We start from the raw sequence: 23456 nt of genomic DNA on the forward strand, positions 1-23456 counted from the left end.
AAGAGGCTGATCGCCCACCATATATCATCCTAGAATCGTATCTTAATTCCATTCCTTATGTCAAGTTTGATGTGCTAGGAAAATCCCTACACTCTCATAGGATTTTCTTCTATTATCCCACCATGCATCTCCCATTCACCTCATTGGAACTCCAACCACCCCACTAGCTGACACTTCATTTTTATCACCTCCCTCTAAAATTCTATCTAGCATTAGCATAATGCTAGAGCCACTTTCCTAGCAAATCTCTTTTCAATTTAACCAATCTCCTAATACCCAGGCCGCCTTCATAAATTGGGGAACACACCTAAGGCCTTCAATACATTTCGCAACACCGCCGACACATGCAGGGAGAAGTAACGACAAGTTAGTAGATTTGAGGAGGACTTTAGTCAAGGTTAATTTGCCAACTGTGGATAGGTACAACATCTTCTATCAAACCAAACAATGCTCTAGTTTCTCCAAAATACCATCCTAGATCGCCTTTCCCTAGAAATTAGCTCCCAATGATATGCTTTAGTACAACATTGGCGAAGAAGACACTTAAAAATCCATGATATAAGCCAGGCCGTCAAGATCATCCACATTTCCAACTATTAGCAACACTAACTTGGCCAAGTTAATCTTCTAACATGAAACAACTTCAAAAGAAAGGAACAAGCATCACAAAGAGTACAAGTGTTTGGCATTCTCCTTCCAAAACATTGCTTGGGAATGAGAAGTTCTTACTCTCTATAAAGTTCCAATAGGGCTCCAATTGTATCATTGACTAGTCCTTTTGGAGTATAGGTCATGTGGTTTGGGCCTTCCATTAGAGCGATACAATATCATTAGAGGTTCTCATAAATCTTGACCAAAGATATATATTTTGAATCATTCTCCCTCTCCCTCTCCCTCTCTCTCAGTATAAGCAGTTAATACTAATCAAGGTTATGAGCAGTTTGATTATGAAAGATGGGAAAGCACCACTGCATTCAATAAATATCAGCCCCTAAGTATTACGAACTGAAAGTGACAAAATAACCTTAGCAACAAGCATCCGTAAGGCTATAATGGCTTCAATGCGAATATTTGCACTGCCCCAATGTCCTCGTGCAGCCTCAGTATCTGCAGCCTTTGCATAAACAGTGTTGGAATTAGGGAACCTAAGCCAAAATGAAGTAAAGTACTCCAAACCGAATCAACAGTTGGGAACAAAAAAAAAAGGTACTTTGAGAAGAAGTGATAGCCAATGTCCAACAGCAGCTGAAGCAGTTTCAGACCGAAGAAATGCTAGCAAACATTCTGGTGATTCTGAATGACGCTCCAACTTTTCGATAGATCCACCTTCTAAAAGTGAAGGCAAACCACAAATATGTTCACATGAGCAAGACTTATCTGAGCATGGGACTAAACTTGAAAGCAAAGTCCTAAAACACTTAATTATTCCTTCACGGAACTCTTCCGAAGCCTCTGAGGGACAAAGTACAGCACCATATGTCAATTTTTTTAGCACCACAACCATCTGCAAAAGCACATCATCAAATTTCATATAAGAGGAAAGCAAAAATAACAAAACACTGAATCAGGGGACAAATTTTGCTTAAAAAAATGGGGAAAATTGCTGCAATAAATTTATGTTATCTAAGACTATCGTCACCGTCATCTTAAAAAAGATAAGACATCTAAATGATTATCTATTAACCTGAAAGTACTAGCCACACTTAAGCACAAATGCCGTCCAGAAACTAGGCACAAAGTGCAATGAGCAAGTGTGTGCCAGATAGAAGTCAAGCAAATATTTATAATGAAAAAAATCCATAAATTATAATTAAAAGAAGATTTTAAAAGCAAGATGTAAATATATTTAGCCTATTAACTAAATTTATTAGAGTATTATGGAACATGAAAATCAAGTAGTCAAGTAATTACACGATGTTTTTCAATAAGTGACCAATTAAATAAAATTTAAACATAACATTATCTTGGTGACTTTCTCTGTACAATGGGTATGAATTTTCTCTCTGTACGATTTTCATTCCTCAATACCATTTTTCACGTTCACTAATTTTTTACTGATGTTAGTGAGTTTCTTAGTGTTACTAAGGGGTGTAATCTTTTAAAGATGGGACAACAAAAACTGATCCTCCTAAAATCAAAATTTTTTTAATTATCAATGGAAGGTGGTCAATGGGTGCACATTGTAGAGAGAGACAGAAAGGTGGTGAAGGAAATAGTATTGGGCACATTTACTGTGCAATGGGTAGGGAAGACTCTAGAGGAGTGCTCCCAGTCGTATCGAGAAAGCCACTTCAGAAAATAAAGCGGAGGCTGCTATGGACGTCTTTGATTGGATGGAGACTGGTCATAGTTCAGTATATATGTTAGTGGGCTTGGACCATGCTATGTATGAACGATCTTTTATATTTCATAGGAGATTTTGGTCCTTTATTTATAGTTCTTGCATTAACCGGCCCGGAATTAGGTGTACTATATTACAAGCTCATGTTTCTACGATCTCAATCTGTATTTACTTGAATGATGCTACAAATGTCTTGAAAACCGAAGTATTGATAGGAATACAGAGAGTTTATCAGAACTTCTTGCGACAGCAGTAAACCTTCATAGCACAATGCAACTCCAATGATTACGGCAGATTTTGGCAAGTATAGAGTACGGCGGTGGTGGGAGAAGAGGCATCTTTATCATCCCTGAAGAAGTGGAAGGGAAGGGGAGGAGACAGTTGGCTTTGGAGCTGAGGGAGCTTTGTGACAGAGCACCTAACAATGTAACGAAAATTTCTGGTGTGACAAAAAGAGTAGGAAAAGATGGAAGAGCACTACATATAAGCGAAGGATTTACAAGGCGGAGTTGGAAGGTCCAACAGGGGAGCAATGTCAAAACAGGGGCAGAAATGGAAATATGGGGGAGTGGTTTTGTATCCACTAGAAAAAGCACACAACAAAACCAAAAAGGGGGCATACTTTGAATCATCTATGGTTCAGAAAAAGGGCAACTGCCGACTGTGCAGGTTGCGTGAACAGGGAATTCAACTCTCTAAAAAAGCAACTGTTGGACGTGAGAGATGCAGTGAATCGGCTTATAAGAGAGTGGATGAAGAAATGGGCCCTAGCATGAACATGGGGCAAGAGCACACTAGACTCTTTAAAGATTGGTCTTTCGTGGGCAGAGAAAAGAAAATTGAGTGGGCTGCGCTTTTCGTGGGCCGAGAAAGGGAAATCAAGTAGGCAACGTTTTTTGTGGGCCGAGAAAAAGAAAAAGAAAGCCCCTCAATGCACAAGCAGCCCAATCCGCAGCTGGCAGGTCAAACATGTTCATATCAAAACTAGGTCTTTGTCCGGATTCGTGAACAACTCCTTGACGCTGATGACTCTTAAGGAGGGGATTGCACAAAAACCTTCACCGAAACATGACGATCACTTGGCTGGCATTCTGACAGAGGTTACGACGGCAATAACACCGACGACATCCGTTACGGCTGTAGAACATGCTTCCAACGCAGGAAAAGACACTAGAGCAGTGGAAATTGACGAAAATGACAACGGAAAGACACTCGAGACACCTCTGGAAGCATCAAAACACACAAAAGGAGGGTTGAGTTTGACTAGGGCTCAAGTAGAGGAAAGGCATTGCAAAACACATGTAGTAGGGGCAAAGCATGTACCAGAAATGTTAGGGGCTATGGTCTTGTACAATATTGATGGGATTGTGGGAGAACACTGTCAAGGGCCGAGATACGACATTGACAGTGAAGGAGAAACCTAGGAGGAAATCCCCCATATGAGCTTCATAGACAATGAAGGAGAAACCTAGGAGGAAATCCATCCACTCAATTTTGTGCATCCAAGTAGAAACAACAATATCCATGCATCAGAATGGGTACTAAACATGGTAAAGGAGATCCAATATTGTGTAGGGATCATGAGTAATGGCTTCGAGGACCAATTCATGGCCCTTCTTACAGCCATCAAGGCTGGACAAATAAACTCGGAAAATGAGTTCAATTCAACAAAGAAAAGAGTTAGAGATCTAAAAAGACTCAACTAGACAGTTAATCACGAAGCTAGAGAGAGGTGTTTGTGTCATGCAAGATCAAAGGGAAGGGCAACAGATGTAGCTTTATGAAGCCAGAAATCATTTCGTGGAACATAAAGGGGCTGAATGAGATGGAAAAGCACCTCAAAATCAGAAATCAGCTTCGCAAATGGAAAGTAGACATTGTATGTTTACAAGAAATGAAATTGGAACTCATCACTTTCAACACAGAAGTTTGTGTGGATGTAGTCAAGTGGGGTGGCTTCATTTGCCATCCAATGGACCCTTGGGAGGCATCTTAGTGATGCGGGATCAAAGGGTAGTGGAGAAGATGGAAGATTGTGTGGGGGACTTCATGGTAGCTTGTTCGTTCAAGAATGTTGTGGATGGATTTCAATGGGCCTTTGCAGGTGTTTATGGCCCAAATATAGACCATGCAAGAAAGTGATTATGGGATGAGTTGGCTGGTATAAACAGCATATTCCTACCTTGGTGTATTGGAGGTGACTTCAATGTAACTCACTTTCCGAGTGAGAGATCGGGTGGCTCTAGCTCCAATTCCACAATCATAGAATTCTCAAACTCCATCTTTGAGCAAGACTTACTAGATCTTCCTCTTGCAGGTGGCTTCTACACTTGGTCAAATAACCGAGAACACCCCTCTTGGTCAAGGCTCGATCGATTCTTGGTATCAGCTGGAATCCCTACCCGAATCTTATATAGAAGAGACTATCTAGCCTTTGGTCCGACCATTTTTCCATCCCCCTTGATTGTGGAAGTATTCTTGGAGGCCCAAGGTACTTTAAGTTTGAAAATATGTGGCTGAAATTAGAGGGGTTCATTGAGAGAGTCCGACAGTGGTGGTCTTGATACCACTTTCAAGGACACCCAAGCTATGTCATGGCTAGTAAATTGAAGGCTTTGAAGAAAGATCTGAAGGGTTGGAATGAGCAAGTGTTTGGCAATGTGGAAGGCCAAAAGCATACTCTGTTTGAAGAACTCAAGGGATTGGAGGGCGTGGAGGAGGTTAGGGAAATATCCGAAGAGGAGTAAGATCGTAACGCCCAAGTGTCTACAAAACTTGAAAGAGTTTCATTATTGAAGGAAATATCTTGGAGACAAAAACTGTGAACTTTACAGTTGAAGAAGGGGGACAAATGCACCAAGTTTATCCATCAGGTGGCAAATTCGCATATGAAGAACAATACCATTGAGACATTGTTGGTGGAGGCAGTGGCTACTTCAAACCAACCAATGATCACAAATCATATTGTGAAGTACTATGAGCACTTGCTTTCAGAAGAATTTTCTTGGAGGCCAAAATTAGAAGGACTAACCTTTGATGCTCTTGAGTTGCAAGAAATAGCATGGCTTGAGGGACCCTTCAAAGAGATGGAGATCCAAAAAGTAGTAAAAAGTACGGAGGGAGGTAGGCAGATTCTTGACTCGGTACTTATCGCAAACGAATGTTTGGATAGTAGACTCAAGTTGGGAAAGCTGAGACTTTTGTGCAAACTAGACATAGAAAAGGCTCATGACAAGGTCAATTGGAGCTTTTTGCTTTACATGCTTGAACGGTGTGGCTTTGGTTCGAAATGGTGTTCATGGATTACTCATTGCATCTCAACTACTTGTTTCTCTATCTTGGTGAATGGCACCCCCATGGGATTCTTTAAAAGCTCATGTGGTTTAAGACAAAGTGATCATTTTTCTCCACTACTATTTGTTTTTGTAACGAAAGCCTTTAGCAAGATGATCTTGAAATCAGAATGATATTTCAGTATATTTTTGTACATGCTAATTATCTTTATTTAAGATACAAGAGAAATATCAAAGAAGGAGATAATTTCCTAGAATAAGAGCAAGAAATCTGCCTAACTAATTTACAATAAACCAAAACCTTCCTAAATAGAAACTTCCTAAACAATATCTACCATAAATTACTCCACTAATTACTCCACTAATTACTCCACTAATACCATGTATCGATATCTACCACTAATTACTCCATCTCCATATTTATCGAGATTTCCACAGATCTCAGGAGTTGTGATGGGCAGTTTCCTTTGTAAATTTTCAACGGGGGAGGCAAATATATCTCAAATATTATTTGCCGATGACACTCTAATATTTTGAGGCCAGAACAATCATATTCAAGCTTTGAGGGCACTTCTTCTTTACTTTGAAACTATTTCGAGATTGAAAGTGAACTTGACCAAATCGGAAGTAGTTCTGATGGGAGAGGCCACTAATTTGGAGGGCGTGGTTTCCATCTTGGGCTGCAAGATATCTCATTTGTCGATGAAATATCTTGGCCTCCCCCTTGGATGCACCATTTAAATCGAAATCAATGTGGGATGTTGTATTAGAGAAAATGGAGCAAACACTGGCTAGTCGGAAGAGGATATACCTATCCAAGGGTGGTAGGGCTACTTCAATTAAAAATACTCTATCCAACTTGCCGAGTTATTTCTTATCACTATTCTCGATTCCTACCCAGGTGGCCCAACGTATGGAGAAAATTCAGATAGATTTCTTACAATTTGTTGGGCAAATGGTTGTGGTGATACCATCAAGAATGGGGTACCTTGTAGAGAAATATAGTAGAATCGAAGTACGGTGAAGCATGGGGAGGTTGGTGTTCCAATGAGGTAAGTGGGTCATATGGTGTGGGACTTTAGAAGCACATAAGAAGAGGATGGGATGCATACTTTTGAAATACCCAATTTGAGGTAGGTGACAGACTCAAAATCAAGTTTTGGTATGACATATGGTGTGGTGACAGGACACTCAAGAAAGCTTATCCAAAAGTCTTTGGAATGGCAAAAATGAAAGAAGCCTCAATTGCAGACCTTTTGGTTACATCAAATGGTGCTCCCCAATGGAATGTCACTTTCTTTAGAAATGCATATGATTGGGAAGTCAACACAATATCGGAGTTTTTTAACTCATATATTCCACTCGCATGAGGTGGGAAGTTGATGGCAAGATTTTCTGGCATCACTCCAAGAAAGGGAAATTCACCGTTCACTCCTTCTATCAAGCCATGAACACAAATACAACAAACTCATTCCCATGAAAGAGTATTTGGAAAAAAAAGGCACCATTAAAGGCACTCTTCTTTGTTTGGACAGCTTCTTTCGGAAAGAAACTCACACTTGCCAATTTATGGAAACGTCGATTCATTGTCATGGAGTGGCATTGCAAGTGCAAAAAGAATGGGGAGTCAGTTGATCATTTATTACTTCATTGTGAGATTACCACGACCTTGTGGAATGACTTCTTCAATAGGGTGAGACTCACTTGGGTGATGCCGAGAAGGGTGATCGATCCCTTAGCTTCTTTGAGAGGCCTCCAGGGTAACTCTCATATTGCAGCGATATGGAAGATGGTCTCAATATGCTTATGGTGGTGCATTTGGAGGGAAATGAATGACAGAAGCTTCGAAGATCAAGAGCGATCAATGAAAGAGCTTAGGAAATTGTTTTCCAATATTTACTTCATTGGTCAGTTGTAATTGAGTTCAATGGAATGAGTTTTTTCATGAATTTTTTGTATCACTGAACTAGCACGCTCAGGCGACACTCTTGATATGTCCCATATACCTAGGCTTTTGCCTATTCATATGATCAATAAAATTTTGTTTAATGATAAAAAAACATAACATTATATCTAGTTCTCTTGTAGGTATTGAGTTCTATGCTAACGTAAGCAATCAAATATCAATCCATCTAGAAAGCTAACTCAGACAATTATGTCGAGTTCAAGGCATATAGATCACATTAGACAACATGCGTCATCATGACATGTAAATGATCTTCAATACCAACAATATACATAATAATATTTGCCTTAATCAGTTTTTAAGGCCTGGTTTGTTTTCACAGATGAAATAAGAAGAGTTGAGATAAAAGTTGAAAGTTGAATAAAATATTATTAGAATATATTTTTTTAATATTATTTTTGTTTTAAGATTTGAAAATGTTGAATTGTTATTTTATTTGTATGAAAATTTGAGAAAATTGTGATGATTAGATGAGATGAGATGAGTTGAGAAGTGTTGTGAAAACAAACCAGGCCTAAGTCTTGAACCAATATTTCAAAATATTTTTAAAAACAATAACAAAAGTGCACTTCTTGAACTTTAAGCTTACACAAAAAGTACTAAAAAATGGGCCAAGGTGCGTTTTTGTAGCACGCTTCACCTATGGTAAATGAAGCACTTTGACCTAGGCACTTTTCGCTTATGCGCACTTTTACCAACACTAAGAGGGAGAGTGTATAAAAGGGTAGATACCCATGTTTGGCTGAAAAGAAGAGGGAGGAGATAAGGGATAACGAATCTTCTAGCCCACAAAAACTTGTTCATCCAACATTTGGTTGATTAGGGGAGGGAGATTTCTTTTTTTTTTTATAAGTGGGGGAGGGAGATTTCTTAAGTCTATAAAATTCAATTTACCCTCTTCAAATGATTTAAATGAAGGAATAGTTGCATAATTATATCTTTATGCTCTCATTTTTCTCCTTTCCTTCTACAAAAGCATGCTAAGGAGGGTGAGGTGGAGTCCTCACACCTCCCCCTCCTTTCCCTTCTCCCCTCCCCTTCCCCTCATAGTTTCCATTCTCCGAACAGATAAAACATAAATTTAGTTTTTTTTTTTTTTTTAATAAGTAGATAAAACATAAATTTAGTTTCGTCTATTAAGAAGTAATAAAATAAGAATTATAAATTTGATAAATGACTAATCCATGGGACTCACATACTGTGTCATGAGTGTAATGTGCTACAATGTCCAAAGGGTTCAACTTACTCTAAATACCCGTATATCCAAGTGAAAAAGGAAAATTACAACATGCATATCAAATTAGGAAGTAGCATGTTGAAACCCAATAGTCTCAAAAGGTTACAAATATATTTAAGAACCTAAAACTGTATTCTAGCACATAAACCAAGCCCTCACATCACATATTCTCAGATTGCTCGAAACTATTTGAAAAGAGAAGAAGAGGAAACTAGTCTGTATAACAAAATGTAATGATAGTTGGAAAAGAAGCATAATACTGAGGCTCAAGGTTATGTTCATAGAAAGTCTAAAATTTATGTTGAGAGAGAGACCTATAGAGCTGGAAGGAATATGGAAAACCCATTTTTATCTTAGATTTATTTATTTGCACAATCCTTATTTCAAACTAAGACCATTTCCATCAAATTACAATTTTTTTTTCACAAATGAATAATTAGTTGCCTTGATAAACAGCACACCGAAGATATCAAACTTCTATTGATATTAGACAAGTCCAACTTGTATTGTTTGTAAAATCAGAGCACCTGATTCACAGATCGAAACTGACACTTCTTCAGAAGTTCTTCCAAACATTGAAGCACGCCCTCTGCCACATAATCGCTCACTTTATGAGGCATTCTTTGGACACCAGGAAACACAATTTTTTCTTCAACGTTAACCTTCTGTGGAGATCTGCATTCAATTGCCGCATCCAACAGCAGCAGCAATGGGAACAAGGTGTAGCTGAAAAAGAGAAGTACTGGCGTATCAAGACATCAAGCACAAAATACATGATAGACCCCAAGTATGGAAAATAATCAGAGATCAGAGCCATTTCTAATTTTGCTAATTCCATTAAAGGCAGCATTAGTTGAAGCATATAACTAGCTTGGAAATTACAGTGTTGATAAAAATAAAATAATAAAATAAAAGTTTTAGTCAGCATAGGTAATGTATGTACTCTTCAAAACTAAAGCAGCACATAACTAGCTTTGAAATTACAGTGTTGATAAAAAAATATAATTAAAATTTTTAGTCAACATAGGTAATGTATTTACTCTTCAAACACTATGTAAACATATTTCTCTTCCACTTTCTGCACTGTATTTCTTTTTCCTTCATATAAACTGTTTTCAGTTATCCATACTTTTTTTTCCCGAATAAGATAAATTTACTAATGATGGAAAGGGATGTCAAGGTGTTTCAAATAAAAAGCTTTTAACTCCAACATTGATCTCTGGTGGTCTCAAAGTTACTCTGATTTCTTTCCCTCCATAAGCACCATAGCATGTGCCAAGGAACCATCTTTCACATAGGAACACACTAATGGTTGCTAAATTTCCCTTTTCAACTTGTTAAAAGCTCTACCACCCAAGAAGGCATTACACAATTGATCTCCAAAATATTGAAGATCATGCTCCAAGGATGCTTGTAATCTCACAATATAAAGAGGATGACCCATCGTTACCTCACTTTTCCTACACATGAAACATAGGTTAATCACTATGATGCCACGTCTTCTCATGTTTTCTAAGGTGAGGATTTCCCCTAGTGCAACTATACACATGACAAAAGCCATATTTCTCCAAGTGCCACAGGAAAGGAGCCTTGACGTGATTACATAACCCTTTGTAGTATGACTTCACTTGAAACATGCCTCTCCTATATGGGGTCCAAACCATTTTATCATCACCATCTCGTCCCACTTTGCATGAGTATAGCCTCTCAATGAAGGATGAAAACAAATCTCCCTCCCAATTATTTGTGTCCCTGGTGAAGATGACACCCCTTTGAGTATAATCATGTCGAGGATGATAGTGACCCATTGCATAAGCTTCCTTCATGCAAGCAATTCTAAATAGAATTGAAAATGTACATCTCAAGGATTAATCACCATACCACACATCATGCCAAAAGCATATCTCTAACCCGTCACCCACCATATATCTAGTGAACCAGGAAAAGTCACCCCAACATCTTCTAATGTTCTTCCAAAGACCAACCCCAAAGACCAGTTCACCTCAAGTAAACACCAACCTCCTCCATGCTCCCATATTTTGTGTAGTTGACACACTCAAAAGGCTCTTAGATTCATAGGCATAACACCGAAGCTGTTTCCCCAGAAGGGACCCCCTAGCCCACCTTTTTCTATCAGCGAACACACCTTAGCCCATTTCACAAGATGGAACTTGGTGCCTTCCCCCATCCCTCCCCATAAAAAATTCCATTGTAACTTCTCCAAACAGTTAGCAACTCCGTTAGGATGTGGAAAATGAAACAAAATAGGTGGGCAAGTTGGAAGCATGCCTTTAATCAATGTACTCCTTCCACCCTTCAGTAGATATATCCGCTTCCATCAAACCAGATAAAAAAGTCCACTGCTATTAGCACAACATTGTAGCAAGAATGTTTCGTTTCCTTCTCACGAGTGGTCCACGAAATCTTTAACTTCTGTCATCTGTAAAAGTGCCTACACTGCAAGTATAAGCCACTATATGCTCAGTTTCCCCATAGACAACGACCGACACCCCCCCCCCCTCCCCGGGAGGAACACTCGGTGAGATTTTGTTCTTTTGATATGTAAGAAAGACACTTTTATTCATCAAATGAAATAGACAAAGCCCATGTACACAGGATATATACAAAAGAAAGCACCTAATTACATTCTAAAAGCAGAAAACGGAAACAAAAAATTATTAGCAGACCCTCCATTAAGCACAGTAGCAGAAAATCATTGAAGTAAAGAGAACGCAAAAAATTTCCAGATTTCCTCCAAAGTGAGCTCCTTATTATTGAAGCGCCGCTCATTCATTTCCCACCAAATACACCACATAAGACACAAAGGAACCATCTTCCACGCAGCAGCCACTTGAGGACAACAATAAAGCCCATTCCAACATGCACATAAATCCACTACTTTCATAGGCATCACCCAATCTAGCTCAGCTCTACTAAAAACACCATCCCACAAAGCCGTAACCACCTCGGAGTGCAGAAGTAAATGATACACAGATTTCCTATGTTTCTTACACATTAAGCACCACTCCATAACAACAAAGCCACGCTTCCTTAAATTATCGATTGTCAAAATGTTCCCAAGCGATGCTGTCCATATAAAAATAATAATAAAAAAGAAATAAAAAGACTTTGAAAGGCACATGAGACCTCCAAATACGCTTCCAAGGAAAAGGAGGGCTATGCTGAACAGTAAACACCTTATAATATGACTGAACCGAAAACTTTTTACCACCTGTAGGCTTCCATAACAATCTGTCCCTCTCATTACCTCCAATACCAAGGGAGTATAAGAAGCTGAAAAAATCAGAAACCTCATCAAGTTCCCAATCCTGCACAGCTCTAATAAAACAAACATCCCACTGCAAGGTTCCATTAGAACAGACTAACAAATCTAAAACGGATGCCTGCCGATGAGCTACCATATGAAAAATAGCCGCCAAAACTCTATAAAGGGCCCGCTCACCACACCATACATCAAATTAAAAACGGATCTTTGGACCCTCTCCAACAGCAAATTAACATGTTTAACAAAGCTCTCTCACCCCTTTCTAATAAATTTCTAAAGACACACACCATAAGCCCCCCTGGCCTCCTTAGAACACCAACCCCCCCAATCACTCTCATATTTCCGATCTATAACCTCCCTTCACAACGATTCCCCTTCTAATTGATACCTCCACAGCCACTTACCCAACAAATCCTTGTTGAAACTACTCAGATTGCTAACCCCCAAACCTCCATTTGCAATAGGAGAACAAACCCTATTCCGACTAACAAGATGGAATTTAGTCTCTTCTCCCATTCCACCCCACATAAACAAACGAAATATCTTCTCAATCCGGTTTGCCACTCCTGCAGGCAATGAAAATAAAGAAAGATAATAAGTCGGGAGGTAGGAAAGAGTACTTTTAACAAGAGTACTTCTACCCCCTTTTGATAAGTATGGCCACTTCCAAACTGCCAATCTTTTCTCAATCTTCTCAACCACCCCATCCCAAATATTCTTAGCCTTGAAAGACGACCCTAATAGAAGACCACGATATTTCATAGGTAAAGAAGCAACTTTATAGCCCAAAAGATCCGCCAAACAGTTAATATTCTGCACCTCCCTCACCGTAACCATCTCCGACTTACCCAAATTCACATTAAGTGACATGAATCACTGAACCCCATATCTGTTTCAAAAACAAACTTGGCTTATATGAACAGCCTCCTTGTCACTCACATGTCAAAGACGGGTGCTTTCAGAGCTATTACAAACAACTTCAATTATCATCTTGCATTCAGACTCATGTTTCTGAATATCTATTTCCATCAAATTATGAAAACCCAAATTATCTTCGCTGTTACTTTTTATCGAAAAGAAATAAAAACTTGTTATCGATTTTCAGTTATCAATCCCTTGCTAATGTCTTCTAATGCTTATTTATACTCATTCATTGAAGCCTCCATATACTGTATACTAAGTTTCAATGAAGCAATCAGTCTGCTATTATGTGTAGCAATAAAGGATGCTTTCACAGCTTGAACACAGAATGAAACATCTAGCTGGAACTTCATTATGACATTACTAGATTCCATCAAGTTTCCAAAACAAAAGGGGGACTGGGGACCATGAAATGGATCCTCTTAAAGTAACTCCTGATCAAAAGCTGCAGTTTTTTTGGGTAAATCCTCTTTATTTGACTAAATTCAGTCTGTCTATGTCTTTGATTAGACATTGGACATTCTCCCAAGTTCATTATGTACAAATTATAATTAACAAAAACAGTTCTAGTTAACATTTTATGTTTCAAACCCATGACTATTTGAATTCAACATGTTTTAGGACGTGCCAAACAGCATGTGAAACATTCTTAATCAGTATCATAACCAACATTCCTTTTTATCAGTTGATTAAATTTTACTTCCAGCATAAATAACCCCTAGGGGTTGGCTCAAATGGTAAAGACCTTGGTTTTGGTGGTATGCTCCCTCCAAGGTCTAAGGTTCGAATCCTCTTGGGTGCAAACAATTTCCAGGGCCCCATTGGACTAGGGGATTTTTTCCTTGAATTACCCGATGTGCACTTGCAGAAAACTCCTTGCTGAGAGCCTATGCATCCCCGGGATTAGTCGGGATGCTGTTCTCGAGCACCCGGTGCCAAAAAAAAAAAACACTTCCAGCATAAATCAAGATTTGGCACTACCACTAACTCAAGAGTATCGTAGAACTTTTCTCTTTCTAAATAGTGGATGAACACTAACTTGCTTCTAGATAGAAACACAAGACAGATTACAAAATAATATAGATTATGCAGCATGGTGGCTACAATATAAAAACAGAAAGACAACAAGAGAACACCATATTTTTTTGTAAGTAAAATAAGTATTTATTCATCCAATCAACTGTCAATTACAAAATCAGAATATGCCCTATTTATGTAGGAGCATTAGAAACTAAAAACTCATGAAAATCCATGCCATTAAAGTCCACAGCAATGGCCCAAGTACAAAGAGTCCTAAAAAATAACATTTTTAGCTCCACCATAGATCTCTCTATCTTCAAAAATCCTCTCATTGCGCTCCTGCCACAAGCACCACATAATACAGATAGGAATCATCCTCCAAACTGCTTTGATATGTTGCACACCTCGAATTGAGGTCCAGCAGGCCAAAACATCCAACATGGTTCTCGGCATAACTCACGCTATGTCCATTCTGTTAAACACCTCATCCCATATATTCCTGGCTACCTCGCAATGTAAAAGTAAATGATTCACCGACTCACCCCCTCTTTTACACATGCAACACCAGTCTGCAATGATTGTGCTTCTTTTTCTCAAATTATCCGTAGTGAGAATCTTTTCCAAAGACGCTGTCCACACAAAGAAAGAAGCTTGGGAGGAGCCTTATTGCGCCAAAGCTTTCTCCAGGGAAACTGTATCTCAGGAACTTGTGTGAGTACCTTGTAGAAAGAGCGAACAGTGAACACCCCTTTCCTTACTGGACACCACCACAGGTCATCTACATGCTGGATATTTGGGCGACAAGAATATAAGAGACTATAAAAATCTACAAAACTCCCCATCTCCCAATCCTGTGCCGCCCGATTGAAATTGACATTCCAGTGGATGTTCCTTCCTACGACTTCCATAACCTCCGCCACCATGGCATCTTTGGCATTTGCAATCAAGAAAAATGTAGGAAACAAGTCTTGTAGAGCACTATTGGTACACCAAACATCCTTCCAGAATCTGATCTTGGAACCTATACCCAATTGCAGTCTTGTGTGTCGATGGAAAACCTCCCACCCTCTTCTAATGTGTTTCCATAGCCCCATTCCAATGGACCCTCTAACTTCTCTAGTACACCAACCCTCCCCTAAACCATCATATTTGTTCTCAATCACAGTCTTCCATAAGGCTTATGGTTACTTGATATATCGCCACAACCATTTGCCAAGTAACACCCGATTGAACACCCTCAAATTTCTGATACCTAAACCACCATTAGAGATGGGACGGCACACCATCTCCCACTTGACTAAATGGAATTTAAACTCTTCGCCTAAGCACCCCCACAGAAAGTCTCTCTATAGCTTCTCAAGACGACCCGCCACACTTGCCGGTATAGGGAATAAGGATAAGAAGTAAGTGGGTAGATTAGAAAACATACTTTTAATTAGTGTAATCCAGCCCCCTTTTGACAAATACATTCTCTTCCAACCTGCCAGTCTCCTCTCTACTTTTTCAATCATTGTATTCCAAATAGAGCGCGCCCTTGAGTCTATACCCAGTGGTAATCCCAAATAACTCATGGGGAGAAACGCTATCTTACAACCCATTGTGCTAGCCAACTCCCTCATATTCTGAACTTCTCCAATAGGCACCAACTCAAATTTAACATAATTCACTTTTAAACCAGACACTGCTTCAAAACAAAGCAGCAACGCCTTCACAGCCCTCAACTGATCTGGATTAGCTTCGCACATAATAAGCATATCGTCCGCAAACAGCAAATGCGAAATGGTAGTGATACCCCTACTCGGCAATCCAATCTGGAAACCACTAATAAAACCATTAGTCACTAAAGCCGAGATCATCCTGCTTAGTGCCTCCATAACAAGAACACAAAGTAAAGGAGATAATAGATCCCCTTGTCTCAAACCACGAGAGCTCGGGAAGAAACCCTCTGGACTGCCGTTGATTAACACTGAGAATCTTACCGTGGATATACACCAGCTGATCCAAGACCTCCATCTTTCTCCAAAACCACACCTACCCAGTAGATATAGAAGAAAATCCCAATTAACATGATCATACGCCTTTCCATATCTAACTTACACATAAGCCCTGAGCTACTAGCCTTCAATCTACTGTCCAGACATTCATTAGCAATTAGAGCCACATCAAGGATCTGTCTACCATTCACAAAGGCATTTTGAGGCTTAGTAACAATCTTCCCCAAGACCCCACTTAAACAATTAGCAAGCACTTTTGCAATAATCTTGTATGTCCCATTCACTAGGCTAATAGGCCGAAAATATGTAATCTCAATGGCCCCTACCTTTTTAGGGATTAAAGCAAGAAATGTGGTATTGAGGCTTTTCTCAAAATTTCCTACCGAGAAAAACTCCTGAAACACCTTCAGAAGATCCCCTTTTATCACCTCCCAACAATTTTGGAAAAAACCCATAGAGAACCCATCAGGGCCGGGGGGGCCTTATCTTTTGCCATTTTCCTTACTACATCATAAACCTCTTCCTTTTCGAAAGCCCTCTCCATCCTAGCAACTTCCCCAGGCTCAATAGTATCAAAAACCAATCTATTCAAAGTAGGCCTCCACCCCACCTGCTCAGTGAGGAGCTCTCCAAAGAAATCAACCACTTGATCTTTTATTACCTCTTCTTCTTTGCACTCGACCCCTGCAATTTTCAGCACCTCAATGGTGTTATTTCTTCTATGAGAGTTTGCAATTTTATGGAAAAACTTTGTGCTCTGATCCCCTTCCTTTAGCCAAAGAGCTCTTGATTTCTGACACCATGGCATCTCTTCTTGTAGAATTATTCTCTCAAGATCTGCAACCAGCAAAGTTTTCTGTTCTTGCTCCTCCCCAGTAAGTGGTCTCTCTTCTTGTAGTCTTTCTAAATCTTTGTATTTCCCTCCACTTAGTATTTTTGTTTTCCTCTACATTGCCGAAAGACTGTTGATTCCACTCCTTTAACTCTCTTTTTAAAGCTTTCAGTTTATTTGCAAAAATGAAACTGGGAGTACCTTCGAAATGGTACGAAATCCACCATTGTTTGACCCTTTTCACAAAACCTTCAAACTTCAACCACATATTCTCAAATTTAAAATACCTTCTACCGCTGCAAATACCTCCACAATCAAGCAAAATAGGCCAATGATCCGAGGCTAGGCGTACCTAACGTGTTTGCCAGACGTCCAGAAAATGGTTTTCCAGCTCAGGTGAGATTAAGAAACGATCCAAGTAGGACCAGGTTTGATTATTCGACCATGTAGCTAAACCTCCTGCAAGTGGAAGGTCGATCAAATTCAAGTTAAAAATACACTCTGAGAACTCCAAACTTGCTGGCCTCAATCTTCTACTTTCAAAACATTCACTTTGAAAACGAACTACATTGAAGTTCCCCCTAATACACCAAGGGAGCTCCCACCAACTATGCACCCCTACAAGCTCATCCCACAACAATCTTCTGTCAACATCTTGATTAGGCTCATACACCCCTGCAAATGCCCATAGAAAACCATCTGATACACATTTAAATGAACATGCTATCATATATCTCCTTATGTATTCCTCCACTTTCTCCACCACTCGCCTATCCCACATCACCATAATTCCTCCCGATGCCCCTGAAGAGGCCAAGTATACCCAATCTACATACACACTGCTCCATAAACTCCGCACAATCTTTCTACTGATCATTTTCAGCTTCATCTCCTGTAAGCAACAATGTCCGCTTTCTACTCACGAATTAAATGCCGAATCCAAAGACGTTTCTCTACCTCGTTGAGACCTCGGACATTCCAAGATACAATCTTGGGTTTCATTGGGAAACATTCAACCCCTTCCCCTTTGCCCTATTCCTACTAGAGCTACGCTCCGAGTTCATCGACCACATCAATCTTTTTAATTCCCGACTTTTCTTTGATTCCCCCCTTCTTATTTTGGCGATGTCCAGCTTCCATAGCAATTAACAAAGCTATGAACTGCTCCTCATACCCATCACAAACAATCCCCACCACATGTTGAATTTCCTTTGCTTTATGTATTACCCAATCTAAGGCTTGATCTGGGAAATAATAGTTCAATGGGATAGGATTCCCCATCTTGTTATCCTGAAAACCACCCCCCACCGAATTAAATGCCGAATCCGGAGATGCTTCTCTACCTCGTTGAGACCCCGAATATTCCAAGATACAATTTTGGGTTTCATTGGGAAACATTCAGCCCCTTCCCCTTTGCCCTATTCCTACTAGAGCTACCCTCCAAGTTCATCAACCACATCAATCTTTTTAATTCCCGACTTTTCTTTGATTCCCCCCTTCTTATTTTGGCGATGTCCAGCTTCCATAGCAGTTAACAAAGCTATGAACTACTTCTCATACCCATCACAAACAATCCCCACCACATGTTGAATTTTCTTTGCTTTATGTATTACCCAATCTAAGGCTTGATCTGGGAAATAATAGTTCAATGGGATAGGATTCCCCATCTTGTTATCCTGAAAACCACCCCCCACCAAAAGCTCCTCCAACCCACAAGCCTCGGGGATGAAAAGCTCATCCTCCACTGAGTGCATCAAGTCATCCAAATCCTCCTCTTCCTTAGCCACCTCAAATTCCTCAAAATGTTTCACAGACAAGTCCGCCGAAGCCAAGAACATCCCACCTCCCTTCGTCGGCGAGTTCTGCCCCTCCTTAGGAGGATAAATCCGAGCCTCGAAATCCACCAAAGCCTATTGCGCACAAAACGCCGGCGACACCTCATCGGCGGCCTCCTCTACCACCGTCGGCGCCGTCTGTGCTACCGTCGGCTAACCCATCACTGTCAGTTGGCTGTCCGGCACAAACCCGAGGCTGTGCAGCTCGGGTGGGAAATACTGGCTAAGGCCCTCGACGGGCGTAACAGGCTGGGCTGTCCCATGCTCTTTCCTGCAACTTTGGGCCCTGGGCTAAGACGGCCCAGCCCCATTTGAGTTCTACATATTGGGCCTAGAAGGCCCAGCCCCATCAGACCGAGACAGGCTGAAATTTAAATTTTGTTTATTGGGCCGAGACGGCCCACCCTTCTTTCGCCACACAGCCCATCCCTTGCCCTTTGTAAATTTCTGATGGGCCTCATTCTTGCTAGGCCCATGACCCGTAACTTGAGATTTCCCTTTTAACTCCCCCGTGTCTTCCTTTGCCTTAATAGAACCAACAAAAGCCACTATTACAGCCATATCCCTCTACAAAACACGCAACTGCCCCTGCATTTCCAACAAGCTCCTTTTGACTTCCCACGTCTCCTGACACGCCGCAAAGACTCTGCCATGGGAGTGGCTCGACGCACCATTTGGATTCAATATGCCTTCCCGACACCACTGCCCTTGCCCTCTGTCAGTAGTTCTCACGCCACCATCACACAAGTTTGGCAATGACACAGACAAGGCCTCCTTATACGACCGAGCATGGTGTCTCAGTGCCCCATTACCACGACTCCGATAACCTCCACCAGTCAAACCACCCACCTTAGAGCCAACCTTCCCTTGCTCTAGCAGCACCACCCTTTTCTTCCTCCATCCCCATCCATTCTCTCCTTCAGGAATACATATAATATTCCTCCTCCCCCCAGGTTATACTCTGAAATTTCAAGATATCTCCCTCACCTATTTGCACAGGGTTGAGCAATAATATTGCAGAAACCATCTCGTGTTGTCGAATACACCTCATTCTTCCCCTTGCTTAGACTCTCCTCTAATAGCTTCCCGAGCCACTGTGTTGAAGAGTAACCCAACATCACCGTATGCTCTGTTTTCCAGCATCTCTTTGTGACTCGCAAACCACCAGCCCCAAGTTTTGACAAAATAAAGCATTTGGATTCAATCACCACTTCTACATATTGACCCATCATAATCATCAAAACTTCAAAACCAATCAACGTAACATTGACGAAACGTTACAGGAAGCAACGAGATGCATGTGTATAGAGAGGAAAGATCTCAACAAGAGAACACCTATACATATATAAGATTCCATAGCCTCCTACTCTACCTCTACCACTACTCACCCCCACCTCAACCCCACCCTTCCGCTCCCTAAATATTTATCTTCCTCTTTCTATTCCTTTCATACAATATTTGTATGACGACATTCCATCCACATGTATGTCGATTTAATCTCAAAATCTTGGGAGGCAGAGGGCAAGGATTTAAGGAAAATTACCCATTGGATGTGTGAGTGACCTACCAATCTAAAAATATGCAAGCGCTCAAAACATATTCAACACAAGTGAAGATAAGTTTTTGATAGGTAGCACAAGTGAAGATATGTTACAATAGTTTCATGAATAACATAGTATTCAACACCGAAATAGATCCTCTTAATAACTATTCTTGATACTTCCATTTGAGTAGACCATCTGTTTGGAAGTTTCATTTACTTACTAACTAGAATAGGAGCAAAAATATCGCAGTGAATTCTCTCTTCCTTAAGATTTGTGTCCATGGGTTTCACTCCATCAAAACACCCATAGTCAATATGGGGCTTGTGACCTTTTCTGAAGCCTATTCTTAATCAAACCTTTCAAATTCAAAGCCAGCTTCTTTAGAACTAGATACAAATAACAGTTCGAAGATAATTTCACTTATTCCATTATCTTCAGAACATTGCCACAATTTCATGGACGCTTGTCCAGTGTTTGCCAAAAATACAATCACATGACAGCAAGTAGGTATTATTATAAACCACATCAAGCAACCCCATTACTCCTTTCAACAATTCTTTTTTTATTCTTTTTATTGGTACTCCTATCAACAATTCAAGCCTTCAAAATTTTTGAACAGCTTATATTGCATTCAACAAGTGCCCAACATCAGTTTCTTAAGCATAACTAGAATAGACACGGAAGGAAATTTCTTCATGCAGTATTTAATCCATCCAAAGTTCCAGTAGTTTTGTAGCAAACCATGCAGTGAGCACAAAAACCATAATTACTTTATATGAGTACCTTTATTCAATTAACCTTACCATATCTATGAAATTTCTTATAAAGAGACAACCCCTATTTCCACCAAGAAACCACCTTCGACAGAATAATCATAGCCAAGCTTCCTCTTACACCACTCATCCCATATCAATATGGTGCCAATTAACTTCACGTCATTCAACACCTCATAGGTGCAAACAATCCTTTGAGGCCACACCCTCCAGTGAAAAGCCAGCGACTTAACTAGTTCCATGTAGGAAAACTTCCGAGAGTGTGATGCACGGGACCGGGGTTTAATCTGCAAGGATGGGTCCGAAGGGCCCTGCCTTGGAGAGGTTCCCGACATTAAAAAAAAAAAAAATCACGTCACAAAATTCACACTTATGGCCAAAACTTAAACCTTCAACCAATCAAAACCATTAAATAAGACAAAAAATTTTGTCCAAAAATGTTTCATCAAAATTTTATCACATCACAAATTTTCATTGCCAAGACAACCAAAAAAAAAAAGATTGGAAGTGCAGCTCAAGAATTTCAATTTATTTATGCAAAATAAATAACTTTGTGTTATACACCAATCATCTCAATTCCCAATAGAATTCATAAGTCTATTCTGCAAAAAGTATAATGCATTCGCATATACCCTATATATGTATGTACAAATGTGTGAAAAATTGCATACTCGAAGAAGGGCTGGAGAACAGAGGGCTGAGAAGTGCGAAGGATTTGCAGGATAGCGGGGATTGCGTAGGAATGCTTGTTGGGGTTTTGAACAAGGCCCAGAAGCTCTACGCAGTGGGGTTTTAGCTGTGAAAACATGCTGCTTGTTCTTGCCTCTTCTCCTTCTTGATCTTGAACTTCTTCTTCATCCGTGAATCCGCCGTTAATTCTATCGGTTTCGTCCATTTCGAAGGCTCAGATGAGGAAACTTGAGAATACTCTACTACCCAAACTAGTCCTAATCACGGGGAGAGAGAGAGAGAGAGAGAGAGAGAGGGACAGAGTGAGAGTTATAGAGAGAGAGAGAGTGAGAGGCACAGACGCAGAAAGAGACTCAGGCGGCGAAGGCGTGGCAGTGGGCTGGCGTACGTCGTGGAAGGGGCGGCAGAAAACTCACAGAGAAGAGAGAGAGGCTACGGGGGCGAGGGCGAGGTAACAGGCGAGGGGGTGTTATGAACTCAGAAGGCTTCGACAGAGGAGTAGTTATGTTCCGAACTGAAGTTAGAGGAGCCTTCATCAAACGGGTCTCTTTGGCGTTAAGGTAGGTTTGGGATGGGATGAGACACAAAATTTTCATCTAATCTCATCTCATCTTATTATTATATTTTTTTCAAATCTCCATATAAAATATAATAAACAATTCAATTTTTTTAAATCTCAATTCAACTTTTTCAAATCTCAACATAATAATAATACTTAAACATAATATTTTAAACACTAAAATAAAACACAAAATTCTCATTCCAGCCCCAAACCTATCCAATGTAAAGCAAACGCGGCAGTGGTAACTTGAAGCTGAAGCGCACCTTGAGGTGCACCATTTTAATTACAATCTTAGTGGAACGAGTCGTTTTAATAGTTTTTTTTTATATATATAAGAAAATATTCATATATTGCATCAAGGATTACAAAAGATTCTTATCAGCTCAAATAATTTGGGCAATAGAGATCTGATAGTTGATAATATGGTTGTATAGTGCATGGAGAAACAGGTTGTTTAAGAAAGGAAGGAGAAGAAATAGGAGGGAAAAGATACGAGGTATGGGTGAGGGAGAACCAAAGAGTAGGGAGAAAATATTTCTATAATGATACAAATATAGGGAGTGAAAAACAAAGAGGAAAAATAGAAGGGGGGAAGAAAAAAATGAGAACTTGATACAAATGGACTGGAGAGGAGTTCTGAGATGCAGAGGGATTTGGAGGAAAATGGTTCTAAAGAAAATATGATAGGTAACAGAGAAGAGGAGGACATGGAACCAATGGCAAGTTTGGAGAAAAGAGATACTGTGATAGTTGACAAGGGGCGTGCTATTAGCTTTGAGGGTGGAGAGGAAGGTCCAATGGGAGAGTAGGGCTGGTTATTAAGATGGGGGTGGATAAAAAAAGTAAGATAGAAAATAATTTAGAGAGGAAATGAGTATGGAAAAGAAAAGCTAGAGAAAAGGGAGTGAGGAGGGAAACTGAGGATGTTACTTTGAGTAGTTTAAAAAGAAGTTATGAGCTGATGGAGGGGAAGCAGAAAAGTCAAAGAAGTAAAAAAGCAAGAGAGGATGAATTGGAGATGAAATGAGAGCTTGTAAATGTTGTGGCAGAGGCTGGAAGCCAACCCCGCCAAGCCTTATAAAAATCTTAAGTTGGAACTGTTGAGAGTTGGGGAACCCTCGGACAGTTCAAGACCTCTGCAATATGGCAGAGGTGAAAAAAC

General features: G+C 40.1%; 1 protein-coding gene across 1 annotated transcript in view; it reads right to left on the reverse strand.

Moving 5' to 3' along the window:
- The window catches only part of LOC121234118, a 51602-nt gene extending 29368 nt beyond the window's left edge, over positions 1 to 22234 (reverse strand). The window contains exons 1-4 of the mRNA XM_041129938.1: positions 21714 to 22234; positions 9365 to 9563; positions 1211 to 1504; positions 1025 to 1114 (exon numbers count right to left, since the gene is read on the reverse strand). Coding sequence (XP_040985872.1) covers positions 1025 to 1114; positions 1211 to 1504; positions 9365 to 9563; positions 21714 to 21937 — 807 coding nt within the window. The 5' untranslated portion in view covers positions 21938 to 22234. The remainder of the gene's footprint in view (positions 1 to 1024; positions 1115 to 1210; positions 1505 to 9364; positions 9564 to 21713) is intronic.
- Between the last annotated feature and the right edge of the window lie 1222 nt (positions 22235 to 23456).

Source organism: Juglans microcarpa x Juglans regia, chromosome 6D (genome assembly GCF_004785595.1).
Source record: "Juglans microcarpa x Juglans regia isolate MS1-56 chromosome 6D, Jm3101_v1.0, whole genome shotgun sequence".
NCBI lineage: Eukaryota > Viridiplantae > Streptophyta > Magnoliopsida > Fagales > Juglandaceae > Juglans > Juglans microcarpa x Juglans regia.